We start from the raw sequence: 24033 nt of genomic DNA on the forward strand, positions 1-24033 counted from the left end.
ACACACACACACACACACACACACACACACACACACACACACACACACACACACGTCATAACTAGTAAAAGCTGGAAACTTTAATCAGACAAACCAGTGATACATAAAAAATAAAATTAACTGCTGCACCCTGGAGTCTTTTTTTCTTTTTTTTCTGGAGACTCGTGTGAGCAAACCTGAGTTGCTGACACGACGGACGATGAAGCAGTGAATCAATATCCCATAACTGTTCACGAAGCAGAGGCATAACTTGTCTATTATATCTACCTCATCTGCTAGAAAAATGATATGGATAGAAAACTAGCCGCCCTGGGATCCCTAGATACCCTGATGAGTCTTTTGCCTAGCTCATGTGGGAACAAACATATAATGATGGGCAAGTTCTCCATATTTTCTAGACTTTTGGGACTCCCTGAAGCTGGCAGCTGCCCCTCCTTCCTCCCTGGTGTATTGGAGATAGGTATCAGCCAAGGTAGATGCACATGTATAGTCCCACACCACCTGCTTCCTATCTGTCCAGGCTTGAAGGGTGATACCATCTGGACGCTTCTGGCTGCCATCAGATCTGCATAGCTGGGGTGGCTTCCTTACTGCTGGGCATCCGGCTGTTGTGAGGCTCCTCCTGATAATGTTATTAACCTCCTCATGTCTTGCAATCTTTCCCTCGGATTTACGGCACACAAGACCATGGTACCCGAATCGGTCTGCTGCTTCACTGCCACAAATACACCTGTGTTCGGCGAGAATAGGAGTTGCAAGTCGAAGGGCAACACCAATGCGGATGGTCTGTGGGTCGAGGCGTGTGCCAAGGCTGGAGTTGGGAAGAGCCAACAGAAATATATATATATATATATATATATATATATATATATATATATATATATATATATATATATATATATATATATATATATATATATATATATATATATACTGTACTGTGTGTGTATGTACTCACCTAATTATACTCCCCTGACTGTGGTTGCAGGGATCGAGACTCAGTTTGTCATGTAGGGAGGGTAATGGACGGAATGGATATAAGTGTGGAATATAGGAGTAAGGGAGTCAGTAGGCAGGGGATAGGCAGGCGAGGTGGTAGGAGAGATGATTAGCGGAGGTAGGTAATGTGAGGTCACTGGTGACTACATCTTCACCTCTCATTACTCTACCCACCATACTACTCACCCTCTCACTACTTTAACTAAAATAATGAAAAAAAGCAAATGAAAGGGACAGTGAATATTACTATTCCACTCAAACACAGTTTATTATTAAGTCCTTGTACAATAATATATTTGGGAACAGGAGTTTAGATAAATGGTGATGGTACATATAAGCAGTGAGACAGGGAATACAATCAACTTGACGAAAATGAATATAACTTACAATATAGTTCAGAGGGCAGTTCATCACAGGAACTAAGCCACAGGTCCCAAGACCTACACAGCACGAGTACTGCCCCAAGCCAGTACTCTGCCCAATGTCTCGAACAGTCTCCTCCAGAGACTTCAGCAGTCTTCTCCCGAGCCCTGCACCCCAGCAGCAGCTCCTCTCGAATCTCCCTGCTCAGAGCTCTGCACACAGCAGCAGCTCTGCTCGAAGTCTCCTGCTCAGCTGTTCCTTGGGCTTATATGGTGGTCCAAGCACCCCCCACAGTGGGGTGTGCACCACGTGTTACGACCTGACGCCGAGGTCTGACGCCGTCCAGAACAAAAGACCTCAGACTTAAGCCGAAAAGGCGTGGCTGACAGACTTTTGCCAGGGCAAGGTGTGACCATATAATTAGTTAAATTAGGTCTCCCTTAGCGACCTACCTAGCCCAGTTGAACTACATCACAAGCTCCTAGCCCCACCTCTTCACTGACCGCTACTGGGTCCTCCCTCTCCCTGCTCCATGAGCTTTATCATACCTCGTCTTAAAACTACGTATAGTTCCTGCCTCCACTACATCGTTTACCAGACTATTCCACTACCTAACAACTCTGTGGCTGAAGAAATACTTCCTAACATCCCTTTGGCTCATCTGAGTCTTCAGCTTCCAATTGTGACCTCTTGTTTCTGTATCCCATCTCTGGAACATCCTGTCTCTGTCCACCTTGTCTATTCCATGCAGTATTTTGTATGTCGTTATCATGTCTCCCCTAACCCTCCTGTCCTCCAGTGTTGTCAGTCCGATTTCCCTTAACCTTTCTTCATAGGACATGTGTGTGTGTGTGTATGTGTGTTAGTTACCATTTTGTCCAAGGCACATGTCGATTAGACACTAGGCCTGTGTGTGTGTGTGTGTACTCACCTAGTACTCACCTAGTTGAGGTTGCGAGGGTCGAGTCCGAGCTCCTGGCCCCGCCTCTTCACTGATCGCTACAAGGTCACTCTCCCTGAGCCGTGAGCTTTATCATACCTCTGCTTAAAGCTATGTATGGATCCTGCCTCCACCACATCGCTTCCCTAACTGTTCCACTTACTGACTACTCTGTGGCTGAAGAAATACTTCCTAACATCCCTGTGATTCATCTGTGTCTTCAACTTCCAACTGTGTCCCCTTGTTACTGTGTCCAATCTCTGGAACATCCTGTCTTTGTCCACCTTGTCAATTCCTCTCAGTATTTTGTATGTCGTTATCATGTCCCCCCTATCTCTCCTGTCCTCCAGTGTCGTCAGGTTGATTTCCCTTAACCTCTCCTCGTAGGACATACCTCTTAGCTCTGGGACTAGTCTTGTTGCAAACCTTTGCACTTTCTCTAGTTTCTTTACGTGCGTGTGTGTGTGAGTGTGAGTGTGTGTGAGTGTGTGTGTGTGTGTGTGTGTGTGTGTGTGTGTGTGTGTGTGTGTGTGTGTGTGTGTGTGTGTGTGTGTGTGTGTGTGTGTATGTGTGTTCTCACCTAATTGTGGTTGCAGGGGTTGATTCTCGGCTCCTGGCCCTGCCTCTTCACTGGTCGCTTCTAGGTCCATTCTCTCTCTCTGCTCCATGAGCTTTATCATTCCTATTCTTAAAGCTGTGTATGAATTCTGCCTCCACTACATCACTCTCCAAATTGCTCCACTTCCTGACAACTCTATGACTGAAGAAATACTTCCTAACATCCCTGTGACTCATCTGAGTCTTCAACTCCAGTTGTGACCCCTTGCTGCTTTGTCCCATCCCTGGAACATCCTGTCTCTGTCCACCTTGCTTATCCTTCTCAGTATTTTATGTTATCGTGTCCTTCCTTTCTCTCCTATCCTCCAGCGTCGTCAGGTCGATTTCTCTTAATTTTTCCTTATAGGACATGCTCTTTAGTTCTGGGACTAGACTTGTTGCAAACCTTTGCACTTTCTCTAATTTCTAGACGTGCTTGGCTAAATGTGTGTGTGTGTGTGTGTATGTGTGTGTGTGTGTGTGTGTGTGTGTGTGTGTGTGTGTGTGTGTGTGTGTGTGTGTGAGTTTATGCATATTTTACATCTGCCTTCCATTCAGGAATCAGTGTTATTCATGCAGGTCTACCTTCCAACACATGTCTCAGGGTTATTCATAGATCTCTGTACCTTCCATCACACGACTGCATGCATGAAACTCGCATGACGATTCATTTTCGTGTTGACACTTAATTAACTTTGAGTTTAAACTATAAATATTAACATTTTGCTAAGAGCTGTGTGTCGCCTTTCTCAAAACTCTCAAAGGATTCACTTACCAACGTCAAACAAAAGTTTCTCTCTGTCCACGCTACTTCAGTCTCTTGGGGAATATACACGAAATATTACCCTCTTCTTATATTCAACTTTCTATTTTAATGCATTCAGTTGTAAAATGTAATCATCTGTCTGTTGTTTCAATAACAGCGAGAGCTCATGCTGTCACAGATACGCTCAACTTGATTCCTCTCAACCCTTCTCATTCAATTTCTTCCACACTGTTTAATTTTGTTCCAGTGATTATTTCATTTTATAGCTATTGATTTGGGAAAATAATGAAATCTACTTACATAAATGATTTTCCAAACTTTTTTTTTACTTTCAGCAGTGGTTACTGGACGTAATGAGTTGTTATAATGAGTCATTATGCTACGTAGAGGCTCACACTCTGAGGTATGAGCCGTAGGTTATGCCCCCTCCCCATGAGGGCATTATGCTGCCTAATGCGTCACGCTCAACACACCAAGCCACAGCATGTCATAAGAACATAAGATAGAAAGAGCACTGCAGCAGGCCTACTGGCCCATGTGAGGCAGGTCCAATTCTCCCACCGGCTTAAGCCAATGCCTTAATCTAGTCAGGTCAGTCACATTCACTTAAAGGAGGAGCACGGCATCTGACCTATTAGCACAAGCTTGTCGGGTCCAACTCACACCCACCCAAACCCATTCATGTATTTATCCAACCTATTTTTAAAACTACACAACGTCTTAGCTTCTATGACGGTACTCAGACGCAGCTGTGAGAAATGTCATCACCGTCGTCAATGTTAATCCTCCTCGATGCATCGACTTTTCAACTCGCTGCCAAAAGATATAAAAATATTACTGTAACCAGGTAGGAAGAATAATTTCAGTTTCCCAGAGGAAAGTGAAATTATTTTTCCGGACACTTAAACCGATCATAAGTAGTATCTCAATAAAGTACAGTTTTAACATATGATTAACAGCATTCGTAAAAAAGAAGGCTTGACAACAGTGTAAACATCAAGGACTCCAATGGAAACCAGTAACTTTGACTCTTTTGGGTTATCCTAGAAAATTTACAGTATATATGATAATTGTAGTTATGTGTTCCTGTGCCTTACATAATTGTTTACTCAGTTATTAACACGAGAAAAACAATGATGTGAAAAATATGTGACAGAATAACGATAAACAGCATTAATAAATATGAATGGTAGGACTTGGCAAAGAATAGTATGACTTAGAAAACAGTAGTAGGATTCAACAAAGAATAGTAGGACTTGACAAAGAATGGTAGGACTTGACAAAGAATAGTAGGGCTTGACAAAGAATGGTAGGACTTGACAAAGAATAGTAGGACTTGACAAAGAATGGTAGGACTTGACAAAGAATAGTAGGACTTGACAAAGAATGGTAGGACTTGACAAAGAATAGTAGGGCTTGACAAAGAACAGTAGGACTTGACAAGGAATGGTAGGACTTGACAAAGAATAGTAGGGCTTGACAAAGAATGGTAGGACTTGACAGAGAATGGTAGGACTTGACAAAGAATAGTATCATGTGGGGTTCGAACACGTGGATTGGGTAAAAATACTCACGTAGGCTGGAAGTACGTATATTGTAACTGAAGTATGTGGAAGGGCGCCACAGCCGAACCTGCCTCCGTCTCAGAGCTAATACCAATCTTGTTGACCTTGTTCACTATCCTTACCCTGTTCAGGTAGAGGATGAGTTGTCACCTGACCAGTGGGTCGGTGCTATTTCTGCCGGGGAGACCTCATCCATCACTGGATCAATCCGTTCCACCAGTTGAGGAGAAAGACTTAGCTCCCACTGACTTCCCAGATGAAGTCAAGCGTTTGTTGACTGTTGAACAAACGTCGTAAAGCCATTGCCTTACCAGGTGAGAAGATGGGTATAACGAACTTATTGTCCTATCGTATTCCACTTGAACCTGGTACTAGACCTATCTACATACCTGCGTACAGAATGCCTTATTCACAAGTTGCTGTCGCAGAAGAATTGATCAATCAAATGCTCGATGATGGAGTTATTGCACCTAGCAATTCACCTTGGAATGCACCCTTGATCCTAGTACCAAAGAAGGATGGTACTTGGCGCCCAGTGATTGACTTTAGGAAATTAAATGCGAAAACTATTCCAGATCGCTTCCCACTTCCTGTACTGGGTGATCTTTTACGTAACATCGGAGATAACAAAGTCTTTTCAACCCTGGATTTGTTACAAGGGTTTTGGCAAGTCCCTCTTCACGAGGACAGCCAAGAGCTAACTGCATTCTCCACTCCTACAGGTCATTATCACTTCCTCCGTATGGCGTTTGGATTACGATCCTCCCCTATCACGTTCTCAAGGCTCATGACTAATATCTTTAGAGGTCTCGTAGGTAATGCACTTATGGTGTACTTAGATGACGTAATCGTCATGTCTAAAGACGTGGATACACACTTGAAAAGACTTGATGTAGTACTTGGTAAGCTTGAAGAAGCCAATTTAAAGATCAAACTGTCTAAATGTCAATTTTTCAGATCAGAAATTAAGTTTCTTGGTCACGTAGTCACTCCTAGAGGGGTTACGACTGACCAAAGTAAAGTAATGGCAGTACTAAATTTTCCAACACCCAAAACTGCTGATGCCGTAAGATCCTTTGTGGGCTTAGCAGGTTTTTATAGATCTTTCATTGCCAATTTTTCTTCCATAGCTGCTCCTCTAACTGAGTTGCTTAAAAAAGATGCTCCTTTTGTTTGGACCTTCCGTCAAGAAAGAGCATTCCAAACTCTAAAAGAAAAGCTAACATCTGCTCCAATTTTGAAATTTCCAGATTTTTCTAAGCCCTTCTATCTGACAACTGATGCTAGTTCTATTGGCATAGGTGCCGTACTAGCTCAGAAGACCGATGGCAAGTACAACGCAGTTGCATTTGCTAGCCGAGTCCTTACGAAGGCTGAACGTAATTATACAGTAACTGAGCTAGAAGCTTTAGCAATAGTATGGTCTTTAAAGCACTTCCGAGACATTATTTATCAGTACTCTGTTCATGTCTTGACAGACCATGCTCCACTGATACCTTTATTCCAGAACAAACAACCTATTGGAAGGTTAGCCAGATGGACCTTGACTATCCAAGAGTTCAATCCCACCTTTGAACACTTACCTGGCAAGTCAAATGTAGTCGCAGATGCCTTATCGCGACATGTTAGTATAGTAACTGCAGACCCTCCATTTAGTGCTGAGGATGTAAAGAATGCTCAACAAACAGATCCCATGTGGTCTGGTGTGATTCGATTCCTGCTCCAGGAAGATCTTATTCTGACTGTGAAGCCACCAGCACCCATCAGTGACTTTGTCATGAACCAAGAATTACTGTATCGAACAGCCGAGTTGGGTACTCCTAGCAGAAAAGTATACCAGTTAGTAATTCCACAGTCACTAGTGAATGTAGCCTTACAGCTAGTTCACGATGTACCAGGTGTTGCACACCCTGGTATGGATCGTTCAGTAAAACAAGCCAGATTGAAATACTTTTGGCCTCGTATGGCAACTGATATTTCTGAGTATGTTAAGAAATGTAGTGTCTGCATGCGACATAAAGGTAATGCTAATGGTCCTAATCCAATCTAAGTATATCCAACCACTAGCGAACCTTGGGAAAGAGTTGCGCTAGATTTGTTAACTAATTTCCAATGTTCCCTCCAAGGCAACAAACATCTGTGTGTTATGGTAGACCATTTCACCAGATATTGTGAGTTAGTTCCTATTGCAGATAAGACTGCCGAGACAGTAGCTAAAGCGTTTAAAGAACGCGTTATCTGCAGGCATACCACCCCTAAGTCCCTAGTAACAGATAATGGAGGTGAATTTTGTAATGAGATTCTTGAAAATTTGTGTACCTTGTACAAGATCTCTAAATCCACCATTGTTCCTCATCATCCTGCCAGCAATGGGTTAGCAGAACGAACCAATAAGAAAGTACTTGATGTCTTGAGAGCCACTATCAATCCCAACAGTGAAACTTGGGATGAAGTTATACTTGATGTGCAGTGTGCTATAAATTCTGCTTACAATGTTTCTATAGGTGACACTCCACATTATGCATTGTACAGTGTAGATAAACGTTTGCCTTATGAGTTGTTATATTCTAATCCGAAACCAAATTACAACCCTGATGATTTCATAGCAACTCGTACCAGCTTAGCTTAAAGTGTTTTTAGAAGAATCCGTGAAACACTTCATAAATCAACAGCAGAATTTACAAGAGTCGCAAACACTCGAGCAAAGCCATCCAAAATCAAAGTAGGTTCGAGAGTTATGCTGATTAACTTTAACAAAACGTCTGCAATGCCTAAGCTTGATCAAAAGTTTGTTGGTCCTTATCGAGTAGTTGAACATATCACTGGTAATAAGTATAAGGTTAGAGAAATTAGTACTGGTCAGTATAAAGAATCGCATTTAGATCATATGAAGTTAGTATGTGATGATAATGATGTTCCAACCCAGACTAATGTGACAGACTCTGACAATCTTCCTGATCCTGTACTCTCTTCCTCTGATAGTCAGACGATCAACCTGAATGTCGTTATTCCCTACGTACACGACAGGTATTGAGAAATCCTCAAGTATCATTTGTAACTTCCAATTCAGATTTGCCTCAAATACAGCATGAGTTAGCCAATGCTACAGAGTTTGATCCTCCCAGAGATGACACCCATTCTGCATATGTCAATCTTACCCTAGCAGAGTTGGGGTTAAATGTAAATAACCTGTATAGATGAATAATTACAGTATCAACTTCTCAGTATTCAAGAATTTTTTTTTGTGTTCACGTTCTCTCCGAATTCTGAGAGTTAACAGTCTAGATTTGAGTGCACCGAATCTGCCTTTCTGTTAAACACTCTTTCTTTGTATATATTCCTTCCTCAGAATCCGTAGATCACATGAATACAGATCGATCGATCAAATTTTTTTTTATCACTTCAACTGTGTAATCCCAACGTTGAGTTTCATTCAATGAGTTGTGCTATATTATATCTTGTATTGCATTACAGTTTCAGTTACGTAAGCTTCCATTCCAATGTTCTACTTATGTATGTTATAATGTTCAATTGTTGTGTATTTTGACATTGTATAGAATCAGCCCAAGCCATATACCTGCCATCTCTAGTTTGTATTAGTTGTATGTCGGGACGACATACGTTAGCGTCGCTGAGCTCTCAGTAGTAGTAACCAGTTACCAGTAACCAGTGTACCAGTAGATGACTCACTACCAACCGTCTCTGCGTGAATCACTGGCTGTATTCATATTGTTGCTGACCTAGCAGGATTTCAAGCGCCCCCTCGCCCATGGGCACTCCTCAGTCAGTCTAGTCAAGGGGCAGAGAGAGGCAGGTTCGGCTGTGGCGCCCTTCCACATACTTCAGTTACAATATACGTACTTCCAGCCTACGTGAGTATTTTTACCCAATCCACGTGTTCGAACCCCACATGATAATAGTAGGACTTGACAAAGAAAGGTAGGACATGACAAAGAATGGTAGGACTTGACAAGAAATGGTAGGACTTGACAAAGAACAGTAGGACTTGACAAAGAATGATAGGACTTGACAGAGAATGGTAGGACTTGACAAAGAATAGTAGGACTTGACAAAGAATAGTAGGACTTGGTAAAGAATGAAAGGCCTTAGAAGAAAATATACTTGCATGTTATAGAAAATCCGCAGAGTCATTTTTTGTGGGCTAAATTTAGCGCTGATGAATGTTAATTGATTTATTATTAATATCCCCGGCCCCTTGATTTAACGTACTTGCGTCACAGAGCGACGCAGCTGTGGGTAAGGTCTCACGCGCCGACACACCAGTATTGGTATACAGCCTTCAGCTCTTCCACACACACACACACACACACACACACACACACACACACACACACACACACACACACACACACACACACACACACACACACACACACACACACACGTCCCCTAGTGGACTGTGTAATATATATGCTGTCCAGAGGTAAAAATACAATCACTCGACAGAGTCATGTTTGTAGTGGACGCAATGTTGGAATGAAAGGAAGAGGACGAAGAGGAACGGGAGTTGGGCAGGAGGAGAGGAAAGAAGGGATGCATAGAATGAAAGGAGGGGTGAGGAGGAGGAAGATGTAGCTGGGGAGGAGGAAGAAGGTCTGTTAGAGAAGTACTGTAATGGTTGTGGAAAGAAGAAAGATGGAGGGAAGGAGGGAGGAAGAGGAGAGAAGGAGGGAAAGTTGGCGGAGGCATGGAGGAAGTAGGAAAGGAAAAAGAATAATATAGGCAACAAAATTATTGAAGGAAAGGAGGGAACGGAAGAAAGTAGGAAGATAATATAAACAAACCATGGAGGAAACAAAGCATGGAAGACAGGGAAACAAATGAAGGGAAATAAGGAAGCAAAAAAGTAGAGAGGGAAGGAAGTGAGGGATAATAATAACCTCTTTATTTCTACAAGTACATGTACAAGGTATACAGTCCTAGCTGACATCAATGTCATACTACTGTATAGAAAGCCACTTGTTACGCTGAGCATTTATGGCAAATAAAGTCAGTTTTGTCCCAGGATGCGACCCACACCTGTCGACTAACACCCGGGTACCCATTTTATTGATGGGGAACAGACAACCGGTGTAAGGAAACACACCCAATGTTTCTACCCTTGCCAGGAATCAAACCCAGACGCTCGCCGTGTGAAGCGAGAGCTTTAGCCACCAGGCCACGGGGCACGATGGAGGGAAGAGACAGAGAGAGACGGATGGAAGTAAGGTGGAAGGATGGGAGGCACAGAAATAGAGAAGAAAAGTTACGAAAAATATAATAATTAGCCAAAGAATATATTAGTGGTTACTGTTTATATATATATATGTCGTGCCGAATAGGTAAAACTGGTCAATTAGAAAGAACTCATTTAAAATTAAATCCTTTCCAAAATTTCTCTTGTATGTTTAAAGATATATATATATATATGTATATATATATATATATATATATATATATATATATATATATATATATATATATATATATATATATATATATATATATATTCATTTATGTTAATGTAAAAATTAATAATTTTGTACCAGAAGAACCTTAGAAAACTTACCTATCCTTATTATAACAAGCGCAATTCAATTTAGCTTAATCCAACTAAATACATTTTAAATAAATTTACAATAGTTTAATAAAAACAAACACAATGAAATATACATTTTCTTCGTTCGGTTCAGAATGATTTTTGCGAAATTATTGCATACACAAATTTTCACTTGCCTTATTCGGCAGGACGAGTGTTGCTATTTAAGTCAAAATCGCAAGTTTTACCTATTCGGCACGATATACACGTATATACGTATATATATATATATATATATATATATATATATATATATATATATATATATATATATATATATATATATATATATATATATATATATATATATATATATATATATATATATATATATATATATATGTATATATATATATATATATATATATACTTCCCCATATATATATATATATATATATATATATATATATATATATATATATATATATATATATATATATATATATATATACTGTGTATATGAAAATCCAATGGCAGAAATAAGCCAAAAGCTCCTAGGCTCCCAGATGGAATCACCTTGCGCACCTGGACAGATGGCAGGCAGGTGGTGTGGGATTACTCATATTCATTCACAAAGGCTAAGACCTATTTTCAGAACACCTGAGGTGAGGGAGGCGCAGCTGCCAGCTTCAGGGAGTCTCATTTTCTAGAGAATTCAAGGAACGTCCTCATTCATCATGACATGTTCGTTCGCAGATATTTACGGACTTTGTGCTCATGAGGAAAGAGCGCATCCAGGTTCATGAGGAAAGAGCGCATCCAGGTTCATGAGGAAAGAGCGCATCCAGGTTCTTGGAGGAGTTAGAGGGAGAGTTCATTAGAGAAACTTTGGATCCCAGAGCAGTTAGTTTTCTGTTCGATCTTCATAGAGCGAGCCTCAGATCTGACAAGTTTAATGATGTATATATACATTATACATACATACATATATATATATATATATATATATATATATATATATATATATATATATATATATATATATATATATATATATATATATATATATATATATATATATATATATATATAGATATATATGCAAAACAACCACTGTGAAAGAGTAGTGAAATTCCAAGTGCTTTCGTGACTACTCACATTGTCAAGGAACTATGAAAGTAATACATCAAAGGAAGGCAATTAAAAGGCTAAGACCACACCTCACAGTCAACTCCCACAACAAAGAAACACCTGACGCGCGACAATACCGGACTTATAAGAAAAGAGGAACACTGCAGTAGGTCCGCTGGTCCAACTAGACAGGTCCTCATGACATCCCACTAACAAATTATTCTACCCAAGAAATAAGGTTTATTATTTGTACAATGTATTATTAAACTCTAACCAAATTTTATTAATTATAAATGAATCTAATTTATATAAACCTAAGGAAATATTCATATTATTTTCAAAACTGCTTTTTATGAAACAAGATTCAATTATATTTCTGTCAACCATGGACTTGCTTGATACAGCATTCTCAACTTTTTGAAAATCAATTGGATGGTTAAAATCTCTCACATGAATAAATAGAGCATTGGAATCTTGTCCAGTTCTAATGCTATATTTATGTTGTTTTAATCTAAGTTCGAGACTTTTACCAGTTTGACCGTAATAAACTTTATCGCAAATTTTACAAGGAATCTTATAGACACATACGTCAGCATTTTGGGGAGAATTTTTTATCAAAAGTTTTTTTACTGTATCAAGATTTTTAAATACAACTTTAATATTAAAAGTCTTAAGAAGAGAAGGCATATCAACCAAGTTTTCATGGTAAGGGAGAACCAACATATTTTTAGTTGAATAAGGTTGGTTGTCCCTTTTTGGGTTGTAAAAAGTATTTCTAGCAATTTTAAATGATTTATCAATTACATTTCTCGGGTATTTCAGATCAATGGCTATTTCATAAATTTTGGATATTTCTTCATCTATGAACTCTGGACTACAAATACGTAAAGCTCTCAAAAACATTGATGAGAAAACAGACAGTTTAATTTTATCTTGATGGGAAGAATAATAGTGTACATAGGAACAGTTATTTGTAGGTTTTCTGTAAATTATAAATTTGAATTCATTACTACTCTTAATAATTAAAACATCTAGAAAAGGCAATGAGTTATTTTCCTCAAACTCAACAGTAAAGTTTATAGAATGGGCTAAGCTATTTAATTTGCCAAGGAAATGGTGTATATCTACATTCTTGGGCATAAGACATAAAATATCATCAACATATCTGAACCATTTTGCTCTATTAGGGAGGATTGTGTTAAGCAATCTTGTTTCAAAAAAATTCTATGTATAGGTTACTAAGAACAGGTGAAAGAGGATTTCCCATTGCCATACCAAACTTCTGAGTGTAAAACTTATCATTAAATACAAATTTTGCATCAACAATGCGAAGTTTAATAAGTTTAATGATGGTAGGAACTGGCAATGGTAAATCATAATTAACGAGTTCTTCAGATAAGAAACTTAATAAATCATCAACAGGAACTTTCGTAAACAAGGAAGTAACATCAAAACTAACCATGTTAAAATCATTTAAGTCAGTCAAGGAGCTTAATTTATCAACTAAATCTAAGTTGTTTTTAACATTAAAGTTAGAAATTTTACCAACAATAGGGCTCACAATGTCAACAAGCCATTTGGATAATTTATACGAAACTGATCCTATGGAGCTAATAATTGGTCTGATTGGATTACCTGGTTTGTGTGTTTTTATTAGTCAATACATGTAAGGTAAAGATGGATTAGTGGAAGTAAATAGTTTAATGAATTCATCTTTGCCTTTTAGTAGAAGTTTTATTGTTTTATTGAAATTGCTGTTAACGGTTTCTAAGGGATTCTTTCTAAGTTTAGAATAGGTTTCAGTATCATCTAAGAGATGATTAATTTTTTCTTGGTAATCATTTTCTTTCATAATTACTATTGCATTTATTTTATCTGCTTTGGTAAGGCGCAAATTTTTATTATTATTAAGTGTATCATAAGACTTAAAGAATCTTTGAGGGCAATTGGGAATGTTTTGTTTTAACATAAAGTTATATACCATTTCCTTACTAATATTAATTTCATTAGTGGATAAATCAGAAGATTTTTCTAGACCAAAACCTAGAGCAGCAGTTGTATTTTTATCTAACACTTCATCTGATAAGTTAATTACAAAATTGTTATTAGCATGCTTTGTCCAATCACTATTTTCAATTAAATTGGCTAATTTTCTTTGTAGTTTGTTTTTGAGTTCATTACAAATTCTTCTGAGTTTATTATAGCAATGATCTAACATACTAAGTTTCCATTCTGATGGAATGGCCTGATTAAAAGAGTATTTTTTTGTTTCTCAATAATTTGAAAGCTTCCTTCTCCTGCATTTTAGTAATTTCAATATGTTTCTGAAGGATAATTCTCATAAAATCATCAAAAGGACGATCTCTCATGTCAAGGATGACATTAGATAAAAGAGATTTGGGCAGAACTTGTTCATTTAAACAGTTTTTTTTTTTTAAATTAAGTCGAATTTTTAACTTGTGGGACTTGATCAGTGCAGAATAAAACTGTGAAACAAAAGAAACATGATTAGGAAAGCTTATCGATAATATTCTGAAGAGTCGTGTGGTATCCATTAATGCAATAAGATCACAGTAAACAGGTGATTTTAAAATATGTAAAACAACCACTGTGAAAGAGTAGTGAAATTCCAAGCACTTTCGTGACTACTCACATTGTCAAGGAACTATGAAAGTAATACATCAAGATAAAGTTAAACTGTCTGTTTTCTCATTAATGTTTTTGAGAGCTTAACGTATTTGTAGTCCAGAGTTCATAGATGAAGAAATATTCAAAATTTATGAAATAGCCATTGATCTGAAATACCCGAGAAATGTAATTGATAAATCATTTAAAATTGCTAGAAATACTTTTTACAACCCAAAAAGGGACAACCAACCTTATTCAACTAAAAACATGTTGGTTCTCCCTTACCATGAAAACTTGGTTGATATGCTTTCTCTTCTTAAGACTTTTAATATTGAAGTTGTATTTAAAAATCTTGATACAGTAAAAAACTTTTGATAAAGAATTTCCCCCAAAATGCTGACGTATGTGTCTATAAGATTCCTTGTAAAATTTGCGATAAAGTTATTACGGTCAAACTGGTAAAAGTCTCGAACTTAGATTAAAACAACATAAATCTAGCATTAGAACTGGACAAGATTCCAATGCTCTATTTATTCACGTGAGAGATTTTAACCATCCAATTGATTTTCAAAAAGTTGAGAAAGTTGTATCAAGCAAGTCCATGGTTGACAGAAATATAATTGAATCTTGTTTCCTAAAAAGCAGTTTTGAAAATAATATGAATATTTTCTTAGGTTTATATAATTAGATTAATTTATAATTAATAAAATTTGGTTAGAGTTTAATAATACATTGTACAAATAATAAACCTTATTTCTTGGGTAGAATAATTTGTTAGAGGGATGTCGTGAGGAACTGTCTAGTTGGACCAGCGGACCTACTGCAGTATTCCTCTTTTCTTATAATTCCGGTATTGTCGCGCGTCAGGTGTTTCTTTGTTGTGGGAGTTGACTGTGAGGTGTGGTCTAAGCCCTTTAATTGCTTTCCTTTGATGTATTACTTTCATAGTTCCTTGACAATGTGAGTAGTCACGAAAGCGCTTGGAATTTCACTACTCTTTCACAGTGGCTGTTTTGCATATTTTAAAATCACCTGTTTACTGTGATCTTATTGCATATATATATATATATATATATATATATATATATATATATATATATATATATATATATATATATATATATATATATATATATATATATATGTAAATTTCATATTTCTAAAGTGATCCGCTTGGTTTAAATGAAATTCAAACATAAAACTGGAATATGCAGCGATGGTGGTGTTGGGTCCACTCATGAAGGAAAGAAAAAAATCAAAAGATATGCTACATACTGACTGCTGGGCTGATTGGTTTACCGGGTTTAAAGTCTTTCAACAACACAAGGGGCATTAAACTACAGTTAACCTGTACACCACCAGTCAAGAATACTTTAACTGAGCATCGTGAACTTCAAATATACAAATCACACTGAGATATATTACACTTCAAAAAGATATTCGTCGAATGATATTCGCTTTTCACAAACATATAAAAAGTGGTTGGCTTAACGAGTTAAATAACGCGAGTTTATAAGAAACTCTGAAAACTAAAAAACAAGAAAAAGTTATCGTTGGCTTATAGGAGATTTGAAAGTAAGGTAACGCAAGAACAATATGTATCGTAAGATACAACAATAAGCTACAATTTTAAACTGAAACAGCTCGATGCCGGAGTGATGTAAGCACTGCAACCCCCTTTAAATTATTTATACACTCAGTGGTCACTTTATTAGGTACAGCTTGTTAATGCAAATATCGAATTTGATTAGCACATGACAACACCTCAATGCTTAAAAGACATTCATGTTGTTGCTGAGACCGGACATCAAAATGGGGAAGAAATGTGGTCAAAGTGACTTCGACCGTGGAATGATTGTTGGTACCACGGGCTGGTCTGAGTATTTCAGAAACTGTTGATTTTCTGGGATTTTCATGTACAACAGTCTCTAGAGTTTATATAGAATGATGTGAAAAACACAAAACATTCAATGAATGGTAGATATATGAGCGAAAATGCCTTGCTAATAAGATAGTGAGAGGAGAATGACCAGAATGGTTCAAGCTGACAGGAAGTGACAACATTTCAGATAACCACGCATTTCAACAGTGGTATGCAGAAGGGTATCTCTGAACACATAACACATCGAACCTTAAAGTGGATGGTCTACAATAGCAAGAGACCACACCGGGTTCCACTCCTGTCAGCTAAATACAGGAAACTGAGATCACAGTGGACACAGGCTAATCAAAATTGGACATGTAAGAATGGGAAAACGTTACCTGGTTTGACGATTCACGATTTCTGTTGTTACATGCAAATGGGTGGGTTAGAATTTGGCATAAACATTTAAGATCTGATGGAACGGGATAATCACACACACACACACACACACACACACACACACACACACACACACACACACACACACACACACACACACACACACACACACACACACACACACACACACACACACACAACGACAAGAAAGTCTGCGAAGTGATGACCAAAACTTTTAAAAAAGCCTTCTCAGTGGGAAGAGGGATGATACGAGAGACACAACGGAAAAGCGTACGCCAGCAGATCCTGGATACCATACACACAAGAGAAGAAGTGAAATAAAGTTTTGATGGAGATGGATATATCAATGACAGTGGTACCTGACAAGGTGTCACCATGGAGTCTGCGAAAGGGAACAAAAACATTGTCCGAACCACTTTCTAAGATATACAAGAAGTCACTGAACACGGGACAGCTACCAGAGATCAGAAAGACAGCGTATGCAGTACCTGTAATTAAGAAAGGAGACAGGCAGGAAGCATTAAACTACAGGCCAGTGTAGCTAACATGCATACCTTGCGAGATAATAGAATAATTAGTTAGAGGGAGAGTGGTAGAGCACTTGGAGAGAAGAGGTTTATAAACAATAACTATTACGGGTTCAGAGACAGTATCTTGTCTTACCAGTCTGTTAGAACTCTATGACAGTAACGAAAGTGAGGCAAAAGAGAGAGAGGGTTAGGTGGATTAGATTTACTTGAGACTGCTAAGAAGGCATTTGATGAAATATCCCACATGACAACGGGGCAAAAACTTGGCGCAATAACAAGGAACATACTCCGGAGCAAAAACGAATACCTTGCGGGAAGGAGGCAGAGAGTGATTGTCCAGGAAGAGACGTCTGATGGAGAAAGGTAACAAGGAAGGGTATCGCAAGGATGCATATTGAGGTTAATAATGTGCCTTGTTTATGTGAATGATATTCCAGATGGGACAGAGTTAGATGTGTCCTTGATTGCTGATGATATAAATCTTATATGAAGAATAAAATCAGATGAGGATGGGGAAAGGATGCAAATGGATTTGGACTAATTGCAAGACTGGTCGACTAAGTGGTTATTTAAATTCAACCCCTTCAGATGCAAATCCAGAAAGACTGGGGAAGAGGCCAGAAAACTGGACACGGAGTATACACTTGAGGGACAGACGTTACAGACCTCATTCAAGGAGAAGAGTCTAGGGGTGAACATAGTGCTTAGCATATAACCAGATGCTCACATCTACCCAGCAACCTCTGCAGTCACTGCTCGTCTGGGAAATGTAAGAGCAGCCTCGAAGAATTTCAGCAGAGTCATTCAGGGCTATTTATATAACATATGTCAGGCTCATCTTGCAGTACGCATCACCAGTGTGGGACACACATCTCTGGAAACATGTTATGAAACTGGAGAAAGAGTAGAAGTATGCAACAAAATGATTTGTTCCTGAGTGAAAGAACATGAGCTATGATATCCTAACAGAATTTAACCTGATGACACTAAATAACAGAAAAGGCAGGGGAGAAAAAAACATATAAAATATTCAGGTAAACTGATAAGATAGACAGTGACAGGCTGTTTGAGAGGCGAGAAACTAGAACCCTGGGACACAGGTGGAAGTTAAAGACACAGATGAGCCACAGGGATGACAGGAAGTATTTCTACAGTCAGGGTGGTAGGGAAGTGGAATGAACTCGATGAAGAAGTGGTAAAGGCACGCTCCATCCATAGCTTTAAGAGCAGGTATGACAGGACCCACGAGATTAGAGGGAAGCGAATCTAGCAAGCGGCAAGTTAAGAAGCGGGGCAAGGAGCTAAGCCCAGACTTCCTGCAACCAAATAGAAGTGAGTAAGCACACGCACAAACACACACACACACACACACACACACACACACACACACACACACACACACACACACACACACACACACACACACACACACACACACACACACACACACACACACACACACACACACACACACACATACCATTTACGTCAGGCCCATACTGGAGTATGCAGCACCAGTTTGGAATCCACACCTAGTCAAGCACGTCAAGAAACTAGAGAAAGTGCAAAGGTTTGCAACAGGACTAGTCCCAGAGCTACGGGGATTGTCCTACGAAGAAAGGTTGAGGGAAATCGGCCTGACGACACTGGAGGACAGGAGGGTCAGGGGAGACATGATAACGACATATAAAATACTGCACGGAATAGACAAGGTGGACAAAGACGGGATGTTCCAGAGATGGGACACAGACACAAGAGGTCACAATTGGAAGTTGAAGACTCAGATGAATCAAAGGGATGTTAGGAAGTATTTCTTCAGTCATAGAGTAGTCAGGCCGTGGAATAGCCTAGAAAGTGACGTAGTGGAGGCGGGAACCATACATAGTTTTAAGGCGAGGTATGATAAAGCTCATGGGGCAGGGAGAGAGAGGACCTAGTAGCAATCAGCGAAGAGGCGGGGCCAGGAGCTATGAATCGACCCCTGCAACCACAAATAGATGAGTACACACACACACACACACACACACACACACACACACACACACACACACACACACACACACACACACACAAAGAGAGAGCAAACCTAGGGAAAACTTTCGTGTTCTTTATTGTGGCAGCGGTGTAATTGATCACTTCCCTTGGGAGTCGTACTGAGGCTGTGTTTGACGAGCAGGCAGGGAGGAGGAGAAGGTAGAGGGCGCTGAGGATGGCAGGGAAGAAGGAGCGAAAGAAGAAGGCGGCGAGGAAGGCATTGAGGAGAAGGAAGAGGGAGATGAGGATGGCAGGGAAGACATGCGAAAGAAGAGGGGGGAGAGGAAGGCAAGGAGGAGAAGGAAGAGGGTGATGAGGATGGCAGGGAAGGCGAGGCGGAGAAAGAGAGAGAGCGCAGCGAGGAAGGCAGTCAAGGAGGCAAGAGACGATAGAAACAGCAGAAAAAGAACGGTGGAGCAAAAGAATATAGAGGGAAGGTAGGGATTATAATTAGCAATTAGAAGCTTATACCAGGTTAATAGAATTCTTTCTATCAAGACCCTTATCGTTCTAGATACATCACACTACTATATAATTTTCCCAAGTTTACCCTAATACTCTTACTGTGTATCAGTGGGTAACCTCTGACCGCGCAGGGGTCTTACAGCACTTAGGATATGTGGGTTCTATCCAAGGATGGGGAGGAGAGGATCATTTTATAGTCTGAAGAACCCAGCCCTGTCATACAGTCACCCACCTGCCCATGACAGGATTTTTACCTTGATAATATATTCTTAGTGAGAAGAATTTGTTTACGACAAAAACTTCTGGTGATCAATTGAATTTATCTATCACTGTGGTATTGCTCATCACTGGTGATACCATTACTGCCCTTCATTAGTGATACCAGTACTGCCCATCACTGTGCTGCAACCAGTACTCCCCATCACTGTGGTGCTACCAGTACTGCCCGTCATTATGGTGCTACCAGTACTGACCATCACTGTGGTGCTACCAGTACTGCCCATCATTGTGGTGTTACCAGTACTGCCCATCACTGTGGTGCTACCAATACTGCCTATCAGTGTGGTGCTACCAGTACTGACCATTACTGAGGTGCTACCAGTACTGACCATCACTGTGGTGCTACCGATACCGTACATCACAGTGGTGCTAATTGTTACTGTCTCTAAAGATATGCTTAATTTGACACACTTCATTATGACGGATAATGGCTCTGCTAGTTCCTATCTGTGCTGTTCTACTTCAAGTCCTTTTGCTAAATTCTTTCTGATAATGTTTCGTGAACTTATGTTTGAAAAGCCAAAATTATATTCATGCTATTCCATCAACTTTGTCATGCTCCTGAAATTCTACGTGAAAGGGAATCCACATATGCTAACAAGATCAATAGATAGCAAGATTGTAATAAAGTTGGTAGAATTACCGACAATATGTAAAGTAAAAGGACACAAGTGCAACTAATGTGACATTTATTGTGGCAACGTTTCGCTCTCCAGGAGCTTTATCAAGCCATTACAAACAATACATGGACACAGAGGGTATATAAAGGCTCAGAGTGAGGTATAATACTAGTGAGGTAACATTGGTAGTAGTAGTAGTAGTAGTAGTAGTAGTAGTAGTAGTAGTAGTAGTAGTAGTAGTAGTAACAAAAATAATACAATATGGAAGAGCAATTAATTCGTACATGAGTAAAAGGATATAAAAGCTATTACTTGGGTAACATAAAAATAGGTTGGACAAATGTAGACTGGAAAGAGGCAGGTTTTTTTTTTTCAGTGTTCACTCTCTGTAATGTGCTTTGTGTAGTATAACAGGAGAGACTATGTGATGGCAGGGTTTACTGTTTTCAGGAGGATTCTTGCTAAGACAGCTTCACCATCTCCGAAGTCTTAGCAAGAATCCTCCTGAAAACAGTAAACCCTGCCATCACATAGTCTCTCCTGTTATACTACACAAAGCACATTACAGAGAGTGAACACTGAAAAAAACCTGCCTCTTTCCAGTCTATATTTGTCCAACCTATTTTTATGTTACCCTAGTAATAGCTTTTATATCCTTTTACTCATGTACGAATTAATTGCTCTTCCATATTGTATTATTTTTGTTACTACTACTACTACTACTACTACCACTACCACTAGTGAACTTCGAAATGTTACCTCACTAGTATTACACCTCACTCTGAGCCTTTATATACCCTCTGTGTCCATGTATTGTTTGTAATCGCTTGATAAAGCTCCTGGAGAGCGAAACGTTGCCACAATAAATGTCACATTAGTTGCACTTGTGTCCTTTTACTTTACAGATAGCAAGATGTTGTTACTGCTAGACAAAAAGTAGGCTATAAGTAACTTTTTCAGTACGTCTTGTATGAGATGTCAGTGACATACAATGCGAGGTGTGTGGAAAGAGAGTCACACATGGTCAGTATATCCTAGAATGTCCAAACATTCTACCTTTCAGAGACACTTTCATGCACACCTTACAGGATATGGCAGAACACCTCACTGTTAATGCGATATCTGAAATCTTGAGGATGTATTCACACTTCCCATCGATAAGATGAATGAACGGTTAGTGTATAGAGGAGATTGCAACCCAATTATGACCAATGTTTTTTGGTGGTAATGAGATATCAATTTGTTTTCCATTTTGTATTGTGTATATTAACTATACGAAGTGTTTGTGAAATACGAAATTGCTAATATTTCTTTGTAGTGATGATACACTGTTGAACAGTGTCTGACAAAAGCATATTGTGACCTCTGTAATCCTGCTTTGCGCACTAACGTTCACAGGATGAGCACGGGTTGCTGTGATGCCACCAGTACTGAGCGTCAGTGTGGTGCTACTAGTACTACCAATCACTGGTGCTACTAGTACTGACCATCAGTGTGGTGCTACTAGTACTACCAATCACTATGCTGCTACTAGTACTGTCCATCGGTGTGGTGCTACCAGTACTTACCATCATTGTGGTGTTATTAGTACTGCCCTTCAGTGTGGTGCTACTAAGACTACCCGTCACGTGGTACTACCATTACAATTCATAACGTGGTGTTACCAGTACTGCACATCACTGTGGTGCTACTAGTACTACCCTTCATTGTGGTGTTACTAAGACTACCCCATCACGTGGTGCTACCAGCAGTGCCAGTCAGTGGCGTGCCACCAGCACTGACAACACTGGAGTGCGACAAGTTCCTCTTAACATCTCGTCGTCAGTGTCGTCCTTCACACTGACACTTCGTAAACATCCTATAAAGAGTTAATGACCGGGACGATAAACATTATCAACTAATATTCTACATAACAGCTACAGTGTGCATGCAACTGATCAGCTAAGAGTTAGCAACAATGATTAGAAATAACACAAGCAATAGAGGTACATATACACACACACACACACACACACACACACATGTATATATATATATATGTACATATATATATATATATATATATATATATACATATATATATACATATATATATATATATATATATATATATACATATATATATATATATATATATATATATATATATATATATATATATATATATATATATATATATATATATATATATATATATATATATATATATATACACACACACACACACACACACACACACACACACAGCGGGTTGCTGGTGATCCATCAAGACACAAACGACAGTAATCTTGTCACCAACCTGTCCACCGAACGCTCGACATCACATGGTCGTTCATAAGCAGTTCGCCCATAGTCTGGCCACTTCCCAAGTTTCTAAACGAAACGTGATCAATTGCTGCTTTTGTACGAATCTTTGTTCGCTTTCTCTTTTCTTTATGATACTTTTAACATTGCGACCCACAACAGTGAAGTAATAATCAACTACCACAGTACAAGAGATGCGTGACAACTCTAGGAAACCGCATGTATATGAGTGCAAGAGAGCGAGGAAACAAGGCGGTGTTAGCCCATAGGCAGCCACGAGCGGACTCGAGCACGCTGCGTGAGGCCACCCCAACACTCCTAGTCAATAGCCAAATCAATAGTCATGCGGAGGTCCCTATCTCTCCGCAGACCCAACAACTGCTCCAGGGTATCTGGCGGAGGGTCGTAAGAATCTTAAGGTGTAGTCCCAGGACCCTCAAGCCATCTGGTATACGAGATGCAAGACGATACAAGTAGCGCACGACCATGGCAACTCGGAAGCTGGAGCTGAGAAGACAGGGAGACTGCGTCGGGTGCGCGGCCACACTCGCTGCCCGAGAGGCAGAGAGAGGCAGCATAATACTCCCGCTTCATGATATATTCATGAGAGAAGCAGCAGAAACACGGAGCCAGGTTCATTGGCTTAACTTAAGAACTTAAGAGTACAAAGATATATATACATATATATATATATATATATATATATATATATATATATATATATATATATATATATATATATATATATATATATATATATATATATATATATATATATATATATATATATATATATATATATACATATATATATATATATATATATATATATATATATATATATATATATATACATATATATATATATATATATATATATATATATATATATATATATATATATATATATATATATATATATATATATATATATTTCTTCTTCTTTCAACACACCGGCCGTATCCCACCGAGGCAGGGTGGCCCAAAAG

General features: G+C 38.9%; 1 protein-coding gene across 2 annotated transcripts in view; it reads right to left on the reverse strand.

The window, feature by feature from the left end:
• Window positions 1-23466, reverse strand: part of LOC128685081 (galactosylgalactosylxylosylprotein 3-beta-glucuronosyltransferase P) — a 278460-nt gene extending 254994 nt beyond the window's left edge. For both annotated transcript variants that reach the window (XM_070102909.1, XM_070102969.1), the window contains exon 1: window positions 23040-23466. In XM_070102909.1, coding sequence (XP_069959010.1) covers window positions 23040-23091 — 52 coding nt within the window. In that variant the 5' untranslated portion in view covers window positions 23092-23466. The remainder of the gene's footprint in view (window positions 1-23039) is intronic.
• Between the last annotated feature and the right edge of the window lie 567 nt (window positions 23467-24033).

This window comes from Cherax quadricarinatus, chromosome 1 (genome assembly GCF_038502225.1).
Source record: "Cherax quadricarinatus isolate ZL_2023a chromosome 1, ASM3850222v1, whole genome shotgun sequence".
Taxonomy (NCBI): Eukaryota; Metazoa; Arthropoda; class Malacostraca; order Decapoda; family Parastacidae; genus Cherax; species Cherax quadricarinatus.